Source organism: Podarcis cretensis (assembly GCF_951804945.1).
Source record: "Podarcis cretensis genome assembly, chromosome: 1".
NCBI lineage: Eukaryota > Metazoa > Chordata > Lepidosauria > Squamata > Lacertidae > Podarcis > Podarcis cretensis.
Window position 1 is genome coordinate 87,681,841 of NC_137170.1, and position 19,788 is coordinate 87,701,628.

At 48.2% G+C, this 19,788-nt stretch overlaps 1 protein-coding gene across 2 annotated transcripts in view; it reads left to right on the forward strand.

Moving 5' to 3' along the window:
- The first annotated feature begins 2,615 nt into the window (after positions 1–2,615).
- Positions 2,616–19,788, forward strand: part of ABCB6 (ATP binding cassette subfamily B member 6 (LAN blood group)) — a 28,177-nt gene continuing 11,004 nt past the window's right edge. Inside the window, exons 1-10 of one of the 2 annotated variants that reach the window (XM_079953436.1) lie at positions 2,616–2,777; positions 4,324–4,855; positions 6,637–6,774; positions 9,693–9,882; positions 15,120–15,212; positions 15,892–16,084; positions 16,242–16,363; positions 17,458–17,567; positions 17,831–17,896; positions 18,161–18,286. In XM_079953436.1, the coding sequence (XP_079809562.1) occupies positions 4,340–4,855; positions 6,637–6,774; positions 9,693–9,882; positions 15,120–15,212; positions 15,892–16,084; positions 16,242–16,363; positions 17,458–17,567; positions 17,831–17,896; positions 18,161–18,286 (1,554 nt within the window). In that variant the 5' untranslated portion in view covers positions 2,616–2,777; positions 4,324–4,339. Of the gene's footprint in view, positions 2,778–2,942; positions 2,972–4,323; positions 4,856–6,636; positions 6,775–9,692; positions 9,883–15,119; positions 15,213–15,891; positions 16,085–16,241; positions 16,364–17,457; positions 17,568–17,830; positions 17,897–18,160; positions 18,287–19,788 lie in introns of those variants that run through there. The other variant, XM_079953435.1, reaches the window with a different exon arrangement.

The following is a 19,788-nucleotide window of genomic DNA, read 5'->3' on the forward strand; positions in this document are numbered from 1 at the left end:
TACAAGATGAATCCAGGGGGATCACAGGATAGTTGGCCATCATCACAATGCTTGTAGCACTACTGGGGTAGTTACTATCTACTGGATTTTTGTACATATTGATACATGCACTGCTACAGTGCTATTTTTCAAAAGAGATATTGCAGCTCATCATGAACACTCGTGTTCTCTTAGAATGGCAATGGCGCCCACCTGAGAGGTGCCAGAACTGTGTTCCAACAAGTTCCCTCAGAAAAAAAGCCCTAGACTGCTATAATATCCAAAGAGGCACATCTTTTCTGGCCCCACTGAATGCTGAGAAATAAGTGTGTCACGTCTAGGAACAAAAATATATTTAGCATTTACCATGTGCTTAGGAGCTGTTGTTATTTTTTTTATAGGAAACATAGCACCAGTTTGGGTACATTTAAAGGTGCGTGCTAAATACATTCTGGTACTTTTGGGTTTATAATTCTATAGCCAAATACTGCTAAGAACTCATATGTAGCAATACTTATTTTGTGTGTGAATGCAATTTTAAAATCTATTTCAATTTTTTTAAAAAAGTCAGGACGTGAGGACAGGGAGGATCAGAGGACATCTATGCTAAATGTTTAAGAATTGTGGCCATGACTGTGGCGATGCTCTTGACCTAGACAACCTCCCTTATCCCCATCTCCATCCTTAATCTGAAGGATTAGACTGTCTTTTCTGAGGCAAGCCACAAGAAGGCCTGCCAATATAAGGAAAGAGCTGTGCGTGGGAGTACATATACTTTGTGTCATTATTAAGATTTTAAGTTCTGACTTCTGGCTCTGGGATGCCCCTTCTTGTTGATAATCTTAATGAAACTGTCTTTGTTTATAGTTTTAACATTTGTTGTAAATTGCTGAGAGTTTTCACTCCCAGCAGTATATAAACTTTGTTAAATAAAAAGCCCATAATATCTGCAAACAATGGAACTGTAAGACAAGCTGATTTTAATACACAACTAGCAAATTAAAACAAAACAAACTAGTCATTTTTACTGCTTAAAAATAGTCCTAGGAAATCTTTGTATCAGGGTTGCATCAGGATCTAAAAAGAGGTATAACCCAATACTATGAATATCTATTCAAATTTAAATAATAATAATAATAATAATAATAATAAATTTAACTAATTATTTCAGTGAAAGTTACTGACACAATTGGGTTTGCTTATTTATTTATTACAACATTTATATCCTACTGTATACTGGTGCCAGGGCACCACTCTGCAGCTGACAGCTTAAAATTACTGGTTTCATAAAACTCAGGTAGTTAACTTGTCCAAGATAAAATTCATAATGATGGATACATACTGGGTAGTGACAGCGGCAAAAGGCACTCCTAAGGCTCTCACGTGCACTCTGTTCCTTTCACGTCTTAGATATTTCAGAGCAGAGACTTTATGAGCCTTGGCTCAATTAAGGTTTGAATGGAATGCGACAGCTATAGTCACAGCGGTGCCCCCATCCTTCTCTAAGCAGCTCTGCCTGATATCCTCACAACAACCTTGTGAGGCAGAGAAAAAGTGATAGACTCAAGTTCGCACACTTTCCCCCGAGGCTGCTTTTTTTTTTTTGCCGCCGCACCTTTCACAGCAGCGTTAGCAAACTGAACCCGGATTCAAAGCCACGCTCCGACGCACGCTCGTTTGCGATGTGTACACACAGGCTTAGGATTGTGCTGACTCATTCCAGTTCGGTATCCTTGTTTTAGACTGCGGAGGTACAAATGCGGAGGAGTGGGATCGGGGTGAAGCGCTGGCCCATGATAAATTGGAGGGCAGCATCTGCCCTCGATCGTCCCACCTTCGCAACCCGCGTCGTGCGCTCTTGCTCGGCGGGAAATAAATAAGAGCAACGGCCCGGAGCTTGAGCGCTTGTGTTGGAACGCGCGGGCGCTAGGACCCAGACGGAACCTGCCTAACAGTGTTGGGGAAAGGCGGCGCTAGGACCCCGGGTGCGCCGATCGGGCCTGCCGCGGCTCCCGAAGCTCGGCTGCGGACGCGCCGCTGCACATTGGCCGAGCCAAGCGGGCGGTGGGGAGAGTGGGTGGGCTGGACTGACGAGACCCGAGCAGGCAAGTAGACGTTGGTGGGAGAAGGGGGCAGGCGGGTGGGACAGAGGGGAAGCGGGCGGCGGCAGCCCCTTTGCTGCGTTCTCGCCGGCTGGCAGCACAGAGAGGGGGCGGGGGTAACACAGCCCCATGGCTTGATCTCCACCGCCGCCTCCTCTTCCTCCTATGCCCGAGCCCACTGCCAAGCAGCCAGGCCTGTTGCCCAGAGTGTGGGGGGCAACAGGCGTAGGCAGCGAGGGTGGGTGCTCAGCACCGTCTCCTCCTTGCTGTGCTCCCCGGGGTGCCCTTGAAGCAGGAAGCTGGCGGCTTCTGCCTGGGAAAGTTCACCGCTTGGAAAGTGGGAACACACAGCAGCTGGACCCGGGAAGGGCAGGAATCCAAAGCGCCACTCGAGGGCGCGGAGTGTAGTCATAACAACACGGTGATGATGTGCTATTTTGATATCGTGCATCAGAAAGAACGAGTTAAAACCCACGGAGAGGTGTGGAGGAAGGCATCAGAAATATCCGCTGAGGATATTCATGGAGGAAAAGGCTATATCAGTGGCCCTTAAAAAAAGAAGACAAGTTTCTAGCATTTGGGAAAGTAGCTCAGGGTTTATTTGTGTATTAAAAGCTGTGGGGCAGAGGGAAGATAGCTGAGCAAAAACTTCAGTGCATTGCATCCATTCTAGTAGCACCAGCACTGTAAATTACCGTATGCCAGCCAGCAAATTGATGCAAATATGTTTAATTTGTTTATTTTATCGAAGTCTCAGCTACCAAAGTCATATGGGTTGGGTTCAGAGGAGGTTAAACATTAATGGAACTCAAACCGAGGAGAAAGCAGTAAGGTGCAAAAGGTTATGGAGAGTGGCAACAAGGAGTCACACAGTGCATGTGTTCTCAGAAGTAAGCCCCACTGGGCTCAATGGGGTTAATTCCCCGGTTAATGTGCATACTTGCTACCATAGTTGACCTGTGAAACTCAATGATCTGGGATCACGCTATTGTACGCACACAGTAGGCTTAGAGGTTTTGTTCTGTTTTTAAAGGATCAATTTCATCAGAAGAGTCTATCAACATCTACGGAACTGCCATCCTAGAATAGACTTGTGGGGGGCCAAATGTCTTTGTGGCAACCCACAGCACTAGTGCCACACGTGACCCTGCCCCCAGTTTCATGTGGGTGACAAGGGGAAGGGGGCGTTGGGATTGCAGGAGAGGGAAAGGGGATGAACCCACCTACTGCCTGAAATAGATCCCTCTTTCCCCAAAGCAGCCCTTGACATACGCCCTTGACATATGTAAACCCTTCCCATAAAGGAAGGCTATCTACTTGCCAGCCGATGGCAGATTATCCCAAATATTCCAGAGCACTGTGCCATAAGCACAGAACATCTACACCACAGAAAGTGTCTGCACAAAAATTGCTGCAGAAGACTTAGGAAATTGCTGCAGAAGACTTAGGAAAGCAAGCCATGGCTACTGTAAAATCTAAAATTGTGAAAAAAATCCTACCTGACCTAAACTTGAGTAAACAGATAGGCCCTAAATATGAGCAAAATCTATCCACTATTCTGAAAAGAAAAATGTTACCAAGATACAGCTCCTCCCCAGGCAGCTGTCACTCTGATTTTAAGTGTGGCAGTTCTTGATGCCTTGTGCTAAGCAATTCCTTAAACTAGGAGGTGGGGTGAACAACAAGGTGAGATCTCTGCCCCAGATACTGTGTGGTTTCTTTTGCATTTCCCTACAAAGTGTCTCGCCCTGCCTCTTTTGGTGGGGTGGCATATTGAGCAAGAAGGATTAAAAAAATGTCCAAGGTTGGTGGCTGCTCTCATGCCTGCATAGTGTGTGTGTGTGTGTGTGTGTGTGTAGCACCCTGTGGTATGTTTACTTCTGCACTTGAATTTAAGCCTGTGAGAACATCATATGCCTGTGGGTTTGCATATATTATATATAACATATTTGCAGACAGCGTTGAAATATAAAGCCAGTGTGGCAAAGCAGTGTGTTGGACTAGGACCTGTGAGACCATGGTTTGAATCCCCACTTAGCCATGAAGCTCACTGGGGGACATTAGACCAGTCACTCATTCTTAGCCTAACCTATCTCACAGGCTTGTTGTGGAGGAGGAGGAGAATTATGTATGCCACCCTGAGCTCCTTGAAGGAAAGGCGGGATATAAATAAATAAATAAATAAATAGTAGCCCAAGCATATGTTCTAATCTCCTTGTTTCTTTCATCTGTGTTTCTGCAGTTCCCCAGCCGACAGGATGGTGGTGTTACAGACCTACTGTGAGGGGAACGATTCCTTGGCACGTGCATGGGCTCAGCAGGGGCTGTACCCCTGTTTCTACTTCACGCTGGTGCCCTCCGTGCAGCTCAGCGTCTGCATCCTCTTGGGGGCCCTGCAGTACGCTTGCTATGCCCGGTTCAGCCGCACCATGGAGCCAAAGTATATCCCACGTTCCCGCCTGTACCACATCCAAGTCCTCCTCTCTCTGCTCCTTGCACTGCTGCCCTTTGTCATCTTTCTGTGGCAGGTGTTGGGCATGCAACAGCTTTATGGGTACATGGTGCTGTACGCCTGCCTCTCTGCTGCGAGCTGGACCAGCTCGGTTGGGCTGCTCCACCTGGAACGCACCAGAGTTCTGGCGCAGGACCGGATCAGAGGCCATGGTGCCATCCTCCTCCTTTTTTGGGCTCTGGCTTTTGCAGCCGAGAACCTGGCCTTCATCTCCTGGAACAGCCCACTCTGGTGGTGGGGCTTGGAAAACGCCAACCAGAAGGTAGGTCAACGAGGGTTTGGCGACAGGTAGGAGCATATATATACAGTGGTACCTCGAGTTACAAACGCCTCAGGTTACAAATGCTTCAGGTTACAAACTCCGCTAACCTGGAAGAGTTACCTCGAGGTGAGAACTTTGCCCTAGGATGAGAACGGAAATCGTCTGCTGGCAGTGCAGCGGCAGCAAGAGGCCCCATTAGTGAAAGCACAGTTTCAGGTTATGAACAGTTTCAGGTTAAGAACAGACCTCCGGAACAAATTAAGTTCGTAACTAGAGGTACCACTGTATCCTGGATTTTTTTGGCAGGGTGGTAGAATATTTGGAGATGGGAGAAGATTAGAACCAAATAAACCTGCTGATTTCAACACTTGCTAGTTGTTGCTCTTAAGTACCAGCCACTACTTGGCGCCTTCTTCCCAGCCCATTTTTGCTGAGTCACTGTTGTTTGAGCTACAGAAAGCTTTAGACATGAGTGGTGTGTGCTCCTCCCCCTTTCCACACAACCACACATGCGCGCGCGCACACACACACACACACACACACACACACACAGAGGAGATTGCTGAATAATTTGCAGGGGACTTTGCCCAATGACTCAGCACAAAGTCCTACCAAAAAGGCTTTCCAGCCACAAGTTGAGATTTCACATTTCTTTACATCAGTAACTAACATCCTTGCCCTCTGGCAATACCCTTTAGCAAGAGACTGGAAAGTAGAGAACTGATTCCATGCCACAGATTCTATGTAACAATTAGGGCCTGACCACTATTCCCCCACCCCAACTGTACAGCTGAATTGCCCACTGTCTACACACCTGCTTATGGGACTCCTCATATTCCAGGGTTTTCAAAATGTGGCTGAGGTTCATGCGAGTTGTAGTCCAAGCACACCTGGAGGGCTCCTGACTGGGGAAGGCTGGCAACAGCTCTCCCTCCAGCCCTACCTGGAGATTCCCAGATGGGTGGGATATAAATAAGCTAGTTAAGCCTAGCTTAACTGTGGTTTGTTTGAACATGTGAATCCAGCGTAGCAGACTAGACATGTTGTGTTTTTTTGGGTGGTTTGTTTGTTTTTGGCCAACAATGTGAAGCCATTTTGCAAGTTGCAGCCTACCTTTTTTCGCGTCAAGATGTCATCTCATTGCAGTGATGGGTGTGAAGGCCCCTCACTCTTCATCCACAGAGGAACCAAGAACTCACATTTAGGAGCAAATACCTCCTCCTGCCTTGCCATTCCAGACAGCTTCAGCCTTCTTCTCCCTTTCTACCTCAGTCACATGACCTAACTTCCCCCTGCTGGCCATCTGCCATAACTGCAGGCATCTTCAAACAGGAACAGGCTTCAGGAAGCAACAGGAAGCAAATGCAGTCAAGCCATCTTCACAATTCTTTAGGGGTCAGGACCATCTATCACCAAATGTTCCTTAAAGCTTCTGGGAGGGATTGTATCCTGGGGTTTTCTGCAAGGAATTAGATTATGTGATATAGGATAATTATCTGTGTTCTAGTTCCAATGTTTTTACATACTTGGCAAGTCTTTGGTCAATTGGCTCAAATCATGCTTTTGGCTAATGAAATGCCCAAAAAGATTTTAAATAATAAATCAAGTTTAAAAATACCACCTTTAATGGGCCTTTCCCTCTCTCCACTCCAAGCCATTTGACTCTTGGTTTGGATCTTAGAAAGGAAGCACTGCCTGGTTTGTAGCTTTCAGTGGGGAGCAAAGCGGGGCAGGTGGGTCACTGCGAGACACACATCTGACATGAGATCAACCTCCTCCAGGTACAATTCAGCCTGTGGTTACTGCGCTACTTCTGCACCTTCGCCCTCTTTGCCCTGGGGATAAAGGCCCCAGGGTTGCCCCGAAAACCCTACATGCTGCTGATCAATGAAGATGAACGCGACGTGGAGCACAGTCAGGTAGGTTTCTCTTCTCCTAAACAGCCCAATTCTTCTTCTACGTCTGCTTGTCTCTGTCTATCCTGTTAATTCCACCCCCGTGAACCAGTTGCAGGGGGTGCGGGGAGGGAACTAGAATAACATTATTGGTGCCAGAAGCACTACTCTGTTAAGAAGAGCCTGTAGCTGCGGTTTCTCTCTTTAAAATAGCTGCCATTTTGAAACAGTATTACAGTTCCACACAGGGGCCACATTCACACCATATATTTAAAGCACTGTGACTCTAAGCAGTCATGACTCCCCCCAAAGAATTCTGGGAGCTGTAGTTTGTTAAGGGTTCTGAGAGTTGTTGGGAGACCTCTATTCTCTTCCCAGAACTACAGTTTCCAGAGTGGTTTTACAGTTAATCCCTGCATACAGATCAGGAGCTTTTAACCAATGATATGACACTGAAAAAAAATCAACAGGTGCATGCTGCTTTTGTGGTCCTGGAGCTGCAGTGGGGTGGGTGGGTGGGAGCAGCACCTGTTGAATTTATCCGAATTTTAAAGATGTTAATATCACAGGAGCCTCAGTGGCTAACCTCTGGATGGAAAGAACTGGCAATGCTAGAATGCACCTTCAGAGTAGATTGCAGGCTGTAGGGAAAAGTTCACAAAAGGTGTGGGGTTGAGGAGGTTTGGAAACAAGTGTGCCTAGCTGGTTCAGTGGCACGAAACTTCCCTGTGAGGTGGGGCACTCAGAGTGCCCTGAGGCAAAACTGTTGACTAACCTTACCAGTGGCCCTTTTCCCATTGACTGTTGGGCTAGTGAGAGATTGAGTACTTGTGTACATTTAGGGCTGTTGTAAAGGTTACAGAGAGGCAAGTTAGATATGGATGTGTCAATCAAGTAGGGTGGGATCAGATTTTTTAAAATCAAAATGAATGCCAATCATCTAATGTCCAAGTTGGCCTCTGGGGTACAGACAGACATCTGGCCCGCTGGGTGGTCCTAAAAAGATTCCCCACCGCATTATAGACAAAGATAATACCACAGAGTGAGTGAGTTATGGAGCTGAATGTTCATTGCTCCCTTTTACACTGGTGGCTAATGAAGGAAATTTTGCAACTGTGCAAAAGAGTTGAGTTCTATCTAATATATATTTTAAAAGTTCATTGTTGGAGAATCACTTTTGTTGGTTTAAAAAAAAAGGAAAAAAAGAGGAAAAAGCTGAAGGTGAAAGTGAATAGGCTCCAGCAGGTGGCACTGTGGATATTTCTTGTATATGTTCTCTGCAATAATCAATAAAAAAATAGAATTTGCTGCCCATGCCATCAGTGCCGTTTCTGCAACCAGAAAATCTGATCTCTGTGACCTATATCAATTATGCAATTTAAACAGATGTTCACAATGTCTTGTATTAATTCTGCAATATTAAAAATTAGCTTCTGCAATGTATTTGGGTTTGGGGAAAAAATGCATAGCTGTCAACTTACAGATTTGAAAATAAGGGACCAGCAGCCTTGAAAATAAGGGACCAGCAGCCAAAATAAGGGACCAGCAGCCAAAATAAGGGACCTGCAGCCTCACCTGTTCCAGGCACTCCAGTCTTCCTGTCCTCCTGCAGTCTGATCAAACTCATGCTGGTAGCTTCGAGAACACTGTCTAACCAACTTTGTAACCAAAGGTTCAACTGAATAGAATCTGAGTCACATGCACCACAAGGCGTATGCAGCCTCAACTTAAGATGGCTCCCCGGCCTGGCTTTGCACTGCAAAGTTTGCAGCAGCACGTGCAACAAAATGGCGTCCAGCATTCAAAAAACCCCTCAGCTTGCATTAACTAGCCACACACAAGGCATGCAAGCTCCACCCCCCAGTCGTTCTTAGACTTCTTATTGGGTGAGTAACACAGCCAAGCAACATAGTTGGAGCCTCCCTCCTCCCTGGCCGGCAGGGAGGGAGGGAGAGGAGCTGCTTCCTTTGAAATTTAAGGGACATCATTTAAGGGACATCCATCAATAAGGGACAGCAGCGGGACATGGCGCTGGAATAAGGGACTGTCCCTTCAAATAAGGGACACTTGACAGCTATGAAAAAATGTGATTAATTAAGGAAGGGGAACTGTTGGCCCTCTAGGTGTTCTTAGACTCCAGCACCCCTCTGCCCCAGCCAACATGGCCAATAGTCAAGGATGATGGGAGTTGTAGTCTAGCAATGTATGGAGGACTACAGGTTCCCCACTCCTGCCATAATAAATTGATGGAGGAGGGCAAAACCAACAGCTGTTTGCCATGACACCAAATCTTGTGAATCTCCTGGAACATCTAGTTGATCACAGAATGTTATACTAGAAGGACCTTAATGGTCCTTGGAGTAATCTGTAATTTCACTTCTTTTGCTGGAATAGCGGCATTTATTGGTGAGTGTCATTATGTGGTTCAAGTACTGTATTCCTATACCACTATAACTGCTTGAGAATACTGGGCCAGATTGGAGGTCACTGTAGTCCTAGCGCTGGGGTGGTTCTGCTTCATACAGTAAAATCTGGACACCGTGGACCCTCTGAATATATATTTCATTTCATTTCTTAAATTTATATCCTGCTCTTTCTTGTAAAGGAGTCCTATTCAAACATTTAAAAAAAGATTTTGCAACACTGCGCCTTTCTAGTCCTATTTTTTCCTGAACACTTCCTGCACCGAACCCTCAATTTCTGTGACTCTCAAGGTTTTGCTTCCCTTTCCAGTTGTGTTTACTTGAAATGCTCTCTGTGCCCTTTGCTGAGAAGTGACCATAGCCCCCCCCCCCATCTTGCTCAGTTGCCCCCTCCCAGGTGTTGGCTCTCATCTTTGCCCAGATGCCATTTGAATAGGTTGTTGTGGTCCCCTTCCCCAAATATTCCTTGCCAAAAAGCAGAGTCCCCTTCCCCTACTCACTGTCCTTTCTGTGTCTCAGCCCCTGCTTCCAGATGCCAGACAGAATCGCTCCACCTGGAGAGATCTGGGCCGGAAGATAAGCCTCCTCATACAGTACATGTGGCCCAAGGGGAGCTACCCACTGCAGGGGCTGGTGATCGTCTGCCTGATGCTGATGGGGCTGGAGCGTGGCATCAACGTCTTCGTGCCCCTCTACTACAAGTACATTGGTAAGTGGAAAGGGCTGCTTCCAGGGAGGCATAGTGCTGCCGCCCCTAGCAGAGGTGGATGTGCAATGGGAGAGGGCCTGGCATTAATGCCAGGGGTTTCTCTTAGAATGGGGTTTGGGGAGAGGACAGAACCTCTGTTTGGACAAGTATTCTGAATTGACCAAGAGAGGGCGCCCTGATATAGGCATTGGCAAATGTGCAGAGGACTTACAGGGAAGAGAAGGGGCCAAGGGCAACCTTTGGGGCTGCTTAAAGGTAAAAGTAAAGGGACTCCTGACCATTAGGTCCAGTCGCGGATGCCTCTAGGGTTGTGGTGCTCATCTTGCTGTACTGGCCGAGGGGGCCGGCATACAGCTTCTGGGTCATGTAGCCAGCATGACTAAGCCGCTTCTGGCGAACCAGGGCAGCGCATGGAAACGTTTACCTTCCCGCCAAAAGCCAGGAGGCCTTTGGCTGGATACAGATATTGCAGCCAAATGGAAGCTCTCCAGGGAGCGGGTCCTTATCAAACACTTGTTTCTAAGCACTAGTTTTGGAGGCACTCGCTCAATGTGTAATGTCTGAAGAGGCCCTTAAGCAGCCTGGTTCCTTAAGGCCTGCAGAGCCCTTGACACGTTTAAGCGACAGGCTTGGCATGTCCAGCACAGCATGAGGGCTCAGGGCTTCCAAAGCACGCACCATCAGGTGCGAGAGAGAGCCCCAGGGCCTGAGGTGGTGCGGAGCTGCTTATATAGATAACAATAATTTTATTATTTATACCCTGCATATTGTGCTGGGTTGCCCCAGCCACTCTCCTTGTTGTGGCATGGGGAAAAGCAGTTTTAAAATAGATTCCTTGCCTGGTACTGGAGGCCGACTACCCATATGAGAACAAGCTCTGGTTATTATTATTATTGTTTTAAATACTGGGACAGTGTGCTCAGAGCTTGATCTCTTGAGGTGCAGCCAGTCATAAGAAGTAAACAGGGCTGTTGAGTCCGTCACACTGACTGACCGCATTGCTCCCAGTTCCTCTTGCCCCTTAGAACTAGGGTGGACAGCCAGTGTGGCCCCCCAGACCTCTCTACTTGGCCCTCAGAACTTTCCTCTAGCCGAGCCCCTCACCGGCCCTGCATCACGTCCCAAAGCGTTGTTGCCTGTCTGGAATGTGTCCTTGAACTCTGAGAATGCCTCTTGCTTACCTGGATGGAGGACAGAGGAGGGTGTGTGAAGAGAGTGGGCTGCTGCACAAAGCTAAAATTTACATTTGTTGCCCAGCCCACTTTTGCCTGTGGCCCCGCCCAACACTGGCATGTGGTCCTTGGAAGGTTGTCCAGGAAGAAATGCAGCCCTCAGGCCCTAGAGGCCCCTCAAGCCTTGTGAAGAAGAAAGAGGCAGTGCACTGAGGTTGAGGGGGGGGGGTTCTTTGCTGTACCACTTGGGACTGCAGGGGTGGAGGCTATTATTATTATTATTATTATTATTATTATTATTATTATTAATACCCCACCCATCTGGCTGGGTTTCCCCAGCCACCCTGGGTGGCTTACAGCATATCTAAAACATAGCAAAACATCAAATATGAAAAACTTCTCGATACAGGGTTGCCTTCAGATGTCTTCTAAAAGTTATGTAGTTCCTTATCTCCTTGATATCTGAAGGGAGGGCGTTCCACCACCAAGAAGGCCTTCTGCCTGGTCTTACTTTTGAATGGTTTTTCATATAAAAATAGCTGATGATAGAGGAAGGTAAAGGGAGTTGCACTGCCTCTCCCCAATATGCCAGTTAAAAAAAATCTGGCACCCCCTCCTGCTTGCAGTCTCTAGAATGCAACCATCTCATTTTTGCAAACTAGGTAGAGCAGGAATTGCTTCCGCCCCTGTGTTTACATTCCTCCATTCGACCCCATTCTTCTTCAAAGCCTTCTTGTTTCCCTTTCTCTACCAAGCTTGACTCTCCCTACGCACCTCCAGGATCTCATCCCTGCTCTCCTGTGGCTTCCCTCCCTCCCTCCCAGCCCAATCTTCTCCATCAAACTTACATTTTGAACTTTGTGCAACAGGATGCAACTTTCCTGTTTAGGAACGCGTTTAATAAGAGTAGAAGGAGACTTGCATTTCCAGCTGAATCTGCGAAGTTATATGGCATTAGTTTGGGGAACTGGGAGAAGACTTTGGTACAGGAAGACTTGGGGAATTTAGTGACCCTCTTGGATCTCCCTGAGGCTTCTGCCCTGAGTCCTGTGGTGACCTCCTATCTTGCTTACTCCCAGACTAACTCTGCATTGCGCTTCTGGGGTGGGGGGTGGGGAAGAGGTGGGCAGGCCGTGGAGGAGGGGCGCTGCCTTTGTTAGCAGAAGCCGTTGGTGTGTGCCAGGTTCCCATGCCCCGGTGGGCTGTGCAAGTGCCAGCTCAGGGCAGCTATTGAGAGGTGTCTGAATAGGGGAGGATGGACTCCGGACCTGCCTTTCAGCCCTGACTTTTAGACTTTACAAAGGAGTCATTGCAGGCGGGAGGCATGGAATTGCAAACTGCATACCAAATCGCTCGATGGGAATGGATTCAGGAGTGGGGGAAGCTCTCTGCCCTACATGCTAAGCAGCTGCTGAGCAGATATATTCTTCTCCGTCCCACCTGGGGGAGATGGGTGCACCCTCCAGATCTCAGCCAGATCGCCTAACCTGCCAGCAACCTCGGCACATTGAGCTGCTGTTTCTGCCATTCCTGGGCCCAAATGCTCTTACCTGCAGCACGGACTTAAGAACAGGGGCAGGCCATGCTGGTCCAGAGCAGTGCTCCATCTAGCTCTGTGATGGGTGAACCAGGCCTCTGTCAGGCTGCTACATATGGCCACCAAACCCCAGGTAGCTTTGCTGCGCTTTCCTTCTTGCCGTTTTTTGCCAAGGCATGGAAGGAGGTGCAATGAAGCAGAAGTGGGTGGAAAGATGACACACCTCCAAGTCTGGGATTCAGTCTGGGAGATCTGGGTTGAAATCCTACCTTTGCCACAGGCCCGTTCTGCAGCTTTAGCCGCTTCCCTGTTGTACGGTCTCAGTTCGCTGTGTTGCGGAATGGGAACAGCCTACCTCGTGGTAGTTGCATAGAATAAAATATTGCAAAACAGTTATTTTAAAATGAAAAGTACCCTGTGGGTATATGTAATGACAGCAGTGAGGTCTCTGTTCCAGGTTGCCCATCCTCACTGCCTCCCCGCACCCCGCAAGGATGCCAACCTCTCTCCACGCGTGAGAGGATCATTTCTACCTGTGCTTGGGAACAGGGTGGATTAACACTCTCCACCATGTGCTGGGTAAAGCAAGTTGGGTTGGGGGAAGGGGATCCTCCCCCCCCCCATGTAGAGAGAATGAAAGGCAAAGGAGGGGCACTCCCAGATGGGGTCACCCACCCTGCCAGTTAGGATTACCCAGCAAAGTGCCGCTGGCGGGGAGCAAACAAGGAGCCTTTGTGTCCTCTGCCTGGTCTCCCAGCAGCCCAGCAGTGGGGTGGGAGGGGTGGGATCTTTGTGGCTGTGTGGTGCCTTGAAAGAGAATAAAGGAAGCCAGGAGACTCCACCGGTGGTGTCCTTCCCAGCAAAGGATGGGGCAGGATGAGTACGAGGTATGCAAAACAAGGAGGGGGACTATCAGAGGAGAGCTCTGTGTCAGGAGAGCAGGATCCGACCCAAAGTGGGAAGCTTTCAGGCTATAATGCCTGGTGGGGTTTGTCGGGGGGGTTGGGGCATGAGGAAACCCCAAAGCTGGTGCTTTGAAATCAGGAGGATACAGGAGTGGGAGATGGCCACTTTCCGCTCATCAAGCTGTGTGCTGCCTGTCCATCACAGTCCAAAACTGATGATGAAATCCCACCCACCCACCCTAGCCCGATCCAAACAGTTTTGCTCAGGCTTTTGCCCGCAATAATACCTCTTCCCCACCCCTGCCTGTTCTGTGGCAGCCCTGCCTCCTCCTTACGCAGCAGTGCCCTATAGCCCTGGGCAGCCTATGAGATTCAGGGGATGAGACTACAACAGGTAGGTGTTGGGCATTTCCTTAACACTCGTAGATACAGCCATCATTCTCAGGCAGGAATGCAGGGGAGCTAATTGTAGGCATTTTTTTCTTGATCTGCTGAAGTAGCTCTGTCCTTCTCCATCCAGGCCAGCTTTGAGATCTTTGTTGCCTAGGCACAAATATCAAGTTTCATGATGCTTTCCCCCCAAAAATAGCAGCATCTCAGTATTTGGGACCTATTGCCTGGGCTCAGTTCCCCACTGTATGACTGTGCATGGCTTGAGACAAAAGCTGGCGTAAAGAGGTGTGCCTTCAGCATTCACCCAAAGCTGTGTAATGAAGATACCAGACTTACCTCTGTGGGGAGGGAGGCGCACAACTTAGGGGCTGCCACAGATAGGGCCTTCTCCCTGCCCCCCAAGTTTTGAGGTAAGGTGAGAACTTTCATGCATTTACTGCATGTATAACACAGGGCTCCCATGATGTCTTTGGGGATCAGTTTCTGTTGGTAGCATCTTGCTGGAAGCAATGTGAGAGCCTAGACTCAGAATTCTTCTTCTGAGTGTTCCTCCTAGAAGTCTGGAGCGTGTTAACAAGAGACAAGGCCTTTTCAGTGGTGACTCCTCTCGTCACAACCCTTCATTCCCTCCTTTCATGGAACACTCTCCCCAAACAGACTTGGCCACTTGAATGCCTGTTCATTGCCTGGCAAAACTTTTATCTTTCCCCAGACATTTCATTCTGCTATTTTTGTGGGCTTTTCCTGGCTAGTTAATTTTAGTAGTGATTATGTTTAGACATTTTGTGCTGTAACTTGTCTCGAGACTGTTTTGTATGAAGCGGAGTCACCAACATTGCAGCAGAATTAAGGCAAGGGTGGGGAATGTTTTCCAGACCGAGGGCCACTTTCCCTTCTGGGCAACCTTCTAAGGGTCACATCTCAGTGGTGGGTGGTGCCAGGGGCAAAGGTGTGTACAGCAGTGCAGATTGTACCTCTGTACAATAGGCTAGCTTCTACAAACACACACACCCTTCTGTCCTCCATCTGGGCAGCCAAAGCATTATCAGAGCTTAAGGGCACATTCCAGCCAGGCAAAAACACCCAAGGAGGGTGCAAAGCAGATCCAGTATGTGTATGATACCGAGAGTGTCTGAGAGCCACATGGAGAGGCTTGTGGGACTTCATTTGGGCTCTGGGCTACCCCTTTGGTTATGGCCTTCAAAGTGATTATTGTTTCCTGTCCTCCAGTGAACGATCTGACAACAGGGGCTAGTTGGCGTATCCTGCTTCAAACTGTCTGCATCTATGCGGCCCTCAAGTTCCTCCAGGGAGGAGGTGCTGGTGAGTCGGTTGTTGTGCGTACACACCCGCACATGTGCGCTTTGGCTGAGGCTGCATTGGGATTACCTGTGTCCACCATCGCCATCCGTTTGTGCTTTCTCTCCATTTTTAGCCTTCCTGCATACTGAGAAAGCAGGTGGTTCCGTTAATCCGTTGTGAGGAGCGTGTGGCCTTTTGGGTGATGTTGGACCAGAACTCCCACTCTTCCTGGTCACAGGCCATGCTGACTGGGTCCAACAGCAACCAAAGGGCTACAGGTCCCCTACCCCCGATTTACCCCAAACTTGGCACCCTCATGAGCCCTCAGCGTTCAGTAGATCCCATAGGCCCCTAAGCATAGACCCTTTGGCCGTTTTTTGTTTTCTTTTAATTTGCAAACAAATATACTTCTACATGCCCGGGAGTCCCCTGTCTGCTCCCAGGAAGGTATAGTTGGCAGTGGAGAACCAACCGTCCTCAGCTCCAGCAAAAGCAGCCCCTAGAACAGTGACATTCAGAGTGAACTTTGCCTGCGCTCAGGGATGCTTGAAGGCTCCAAGGTAGTTCCAAGGCAATAGAAGCCATTTGTCAGATCCTTCTGAGTTACAGTTCTTGTTTAAGGTGACAGTGGTAGGAGGCAGGTTTTCAACTGGAAGCAGAAGACAACCACAGGAGCCAACCCCTGCTCTTCTCTCTCTAGGCTCCACTGGCTTCATTAGCAACATGCGCACTTTCCTGTGGATCCGCGTGCAGCAGTTCACCAGCCGCGAAATCCAGGTCCAGCTCCTCAGGCACCTCCACAGCCTCTCCCTTCGGTGGCACCTTGGTCGCAAGACGGGCGAGGTGCTGCGCAGTGTCGACAGAGGCACTAGCAGCATCAACAACTTGCTCAGGTGTGCTGGTGGGCCTGGCCAGTGGAGGGCTCTCCATCAGTCCTGGCTCAGGGGTGCCTGCACTCACGTGTTTTCTCCTGGCGATGTGGGTGGCCCTTGCATGCCGTGTGACCTTGCCTATCACGTGACCTTACTTGCCCCCCCTTCTATCCGGCAGCTACATTGTCTTCAGCATCTTCCCCACGATAGCCGACATCATAATTGCAATTGTGTATTTCACCACAACCTTCAGTGCCTGGTTCGGCCTTATAATCTTCCTCTGCATGAGCTTTTATCTCGGTGAGTGCTTGCAGCGGGGGACCCCAGGAGGTAAGGCGGCTGGGGAGGTTTCCACCACTGCAGCTACTCTAGAAGCCCATTAGCATGCCTTTCACTTGACAGGTATTTGGGATTGTAGGTAGAAGAGCGGGCCAGGAAGATAAGGGTGGTGAGGGTGGCTTGGACTGGTGGCGTCTTGAGGTGGGCTAAAGTGTGGTCCTGGTTGGAGGTGCATTTGTGGAGTGCTGGGCAGCTGTGAGTAAGGTTGTGGGAAAGAGAGAGAAGGGATCTGATGGGGGAGACTGTGAGTGTGGGTGGGGTGGTCTTCATTTGTTTCATTTGAGCCCAGAAACATATTCCCAAGACTGATACAGTATAGGTGAATTGCATTATCATTTATGAGCAATGTGATCAGGTAATAAAAAAAAACTTTTGACAATAGCAGCATGCACAAAAGCAAGAGGATAGCTTCTGAGGATTGGCTTCTGCTCTGGTGCTTTATCATACAGCTGAATACAATTCACAAGTTTTATCTCAAATACAAATTAGTGTGCTGATAGTATTGCTCCTGCAAGGTTAAGCATATACTTTTGGGTGTTAAAAGTTGTGTTACAATCAAGCAGATTTTTTTGTCCTGCATGATGGATTCACCTTAGTGCTCTCCAGTTTACTAGTCATCATTAAAAAAAATCTACGAAATATCTGGTGTAAGGCTTAGATTTTATGTTTTAACCTTACTTTTGAATCATTTTCGAGGTTATTTTCAAGGGGCTATTGAATTATTGCTGCAAAATAGCCTAGGTGCTGCTAAAAATCATGCCAACTCATCATTGGCAAGCTCATTGTGGCATGATTAGTTTGGGGTATCTCTGAGGTAACTAAATTGACAGATAAAGTTCCTTTGAAGCAATGGCTTAGGTGTTTCTGTGGATGTGACTGAAAAATGGTTTCCGTTCATTCTGTCTGGGAATACTCGATGTATAATCCTGTAAGTTTGTATTGACATTTGTGGTGATAATAAATGCTTGACATGGATCATAATTTTGCTTGTATTTGAGGAATAGTTTTTGTCTGAGTACACCTCAGTGATTCCAGGCCTCTCTTTTTCTCCATAGCTTTGACTATTATAATGACTGAGTGGCGAACAAAGTACCGCCGTGAAATGAATACCCGTGACAACGAAGCCCGTTCCCGAGCTGTTGACTCACTTCTGAACTTTGAGACGGTACTTAAACCCCCGCCCTAGTGAGCCTAGTGTGAGGGGAGAACGAGGATTAGCAGCAAGCCTTTCTTGGTGGTTTACTGCCTAAAACAGCTCAGGCTCCAGGTTTTAGTTGAGTAGTGCAGGACATCTGCCGGCTGATCTGAAGCTGAATCCCCAGGTTGGGTGAATGTCTCTAGTTTGTGGAGGGAAACTAGAAGGCTCTAGCTTCAAGTGGAGGGGGCCTGGCCTGGCACTGCCTCATCTGTGTCATGATTTTGTTGTAGGTGAAATATTACAATGCCGAGAACTATGAGGCTACCCGCTTCAATGATGCCATTGTCAAGTACCAGGTATGGAAGGACCAGGGTGTGGCAACTGGGCTTGCATCTTCCATTATCTTTGGGGTACACTGTCTGCTCCTCCTCTTCCCTATTTCTGCTCCTCCAGGTATATGGTGTATGTTTTTGTATGGCTGGTTGTCTTGCAGGGGAAGGCAACTGGGTGCAACAACGCCCTGCTTTGTGGAGGTAGGAGGGTTCAGGGATCTGCTGGGTGCTCTCTGTGGGCCACAGGATGGTTCTGCAGTGGCCCACTTTCTTCTCTCCTCCTGGCAGGTCTCCGAATGGAAAGTCAATGCATCACTGGCACTGTTGAACCAGACCCAGAATCTAGTGATCGGGGTGGGGCTGCTGGCCGGATCCCTACTGTGTGCTTACTATGTGACCAAGAAGAGGCTCCATGTAAGTCCTTGCCCACTGCAGTGCCAGAGGGGCATAGATGGTGTGGGCATCTCTGAGTACACACATCTCTGTATATTTGTGTGATTTTTATCGTATGTGTGTGCTTTCTATTTGGTTTTAAATTGTATTGCTTTGTATTGTAACCTGCCATGGGACATTAGGGGGTAGGGTGGGTAATAAATCTAATTACTATTATGAATAATAATACATGGAACCTGTAGCTAAGAGCCCAGCCACATGTCACTCTTTCTATGTGGAGGCAACAGCATGTGGAGCAGCTGACTACATGGGGCTTCCCTCACTACAGGAAGTTTCCGTTCTGTTGCCAGCCAGCCCCACAAATCTAGGAGTGGCTTGGGCCTCCTCTACAAAGTGGGATCACTCTGCTTGGAGAAATGGAGAGCCACTCTCCCCGTTGTTACAGCTGCCAGGCAGAGTCCACTGGCCTTCCTGAGGCAAGGGAAGCCTCTGCAGTGGTCTTGAATCTCTTTGTAGAGTGTTCTGACGAAGCTTGAACTACAGACAGACACAAACAAACAAACAGGGGCACGTGTTTCTCAACACATTTTGGGGGGGTATTTGCAGTGTGTTTTTCGGTTCTGTGAAATGCAACAAAGGCAAGTGAGCAGGAGAGAGGCTGCAAGGAGAGCTGTGGAGGCGGACAAGCTTGCGCCACCTAAGAACCCAAGAGTGGAGATTGCAGGACGTGGTCTGGTTAAGTTGTGGGAAGGGAAGGCGGGGGGGGGGGGACTAAGAGTTTGGCAGTTTCTCAAAAGTCTTTGTGAAGGGCTAATTAGCCTTTGCTGAATTTCAAAGTTGTGTGGAGACCGAAGGGTCGCAGCGCTCAACCCATGCTGAGAAAAATGGGCAGCCGAGGGTGCAGAAGCTTAAAATGAAACCAGATTGGAGAGCTAGACCTCTCTTTGAGAACAAAAGCAATCACAAGCAAGAGGCAAGGCTGGAAAAGGTTTGTCACCAATTAAGAGATCTAAAGGGGAGTGGGGGGGAACCTCACCAAATGGGAGCTAGTTTCCACCAACATTAGAAGAAAGAGACCAGCATGTTTTGGGTTTGTACTCCAGATGTGAAAACACACATTCCCACATGGAGCGCACTCATAATGATGGTGAGAGAACAAGGATGTATATATACTGTATATTAAAGTGGGGAGGAGGTAATGGAAGGGATGCAGTATTAAGACATAAGATGAGGGAGCCCTTTCACTCCTAGATCTAAGGCAAGTTAAATATGAATGACAGGAAAACAGAGCTTGGTTAAGTATAAAAGAAATCAATTTGAATAATAGACTTTGCCTTGGCCACAGTGCTGGGCTTTAGCCTTCAATCTGGCCTGTTTGCCTACTGTATTTGTGGTTTCATGAAGTCCTGCAGATGCAGTACTCTGTCAGGTGCACGTTGGCTCTGAAAACTAGGTTTAGGTCTGAATTGCACAGAGGTTCCACAAACAGCCAGCTCAAACCTGATCTGTAACCGGCCCCGCCT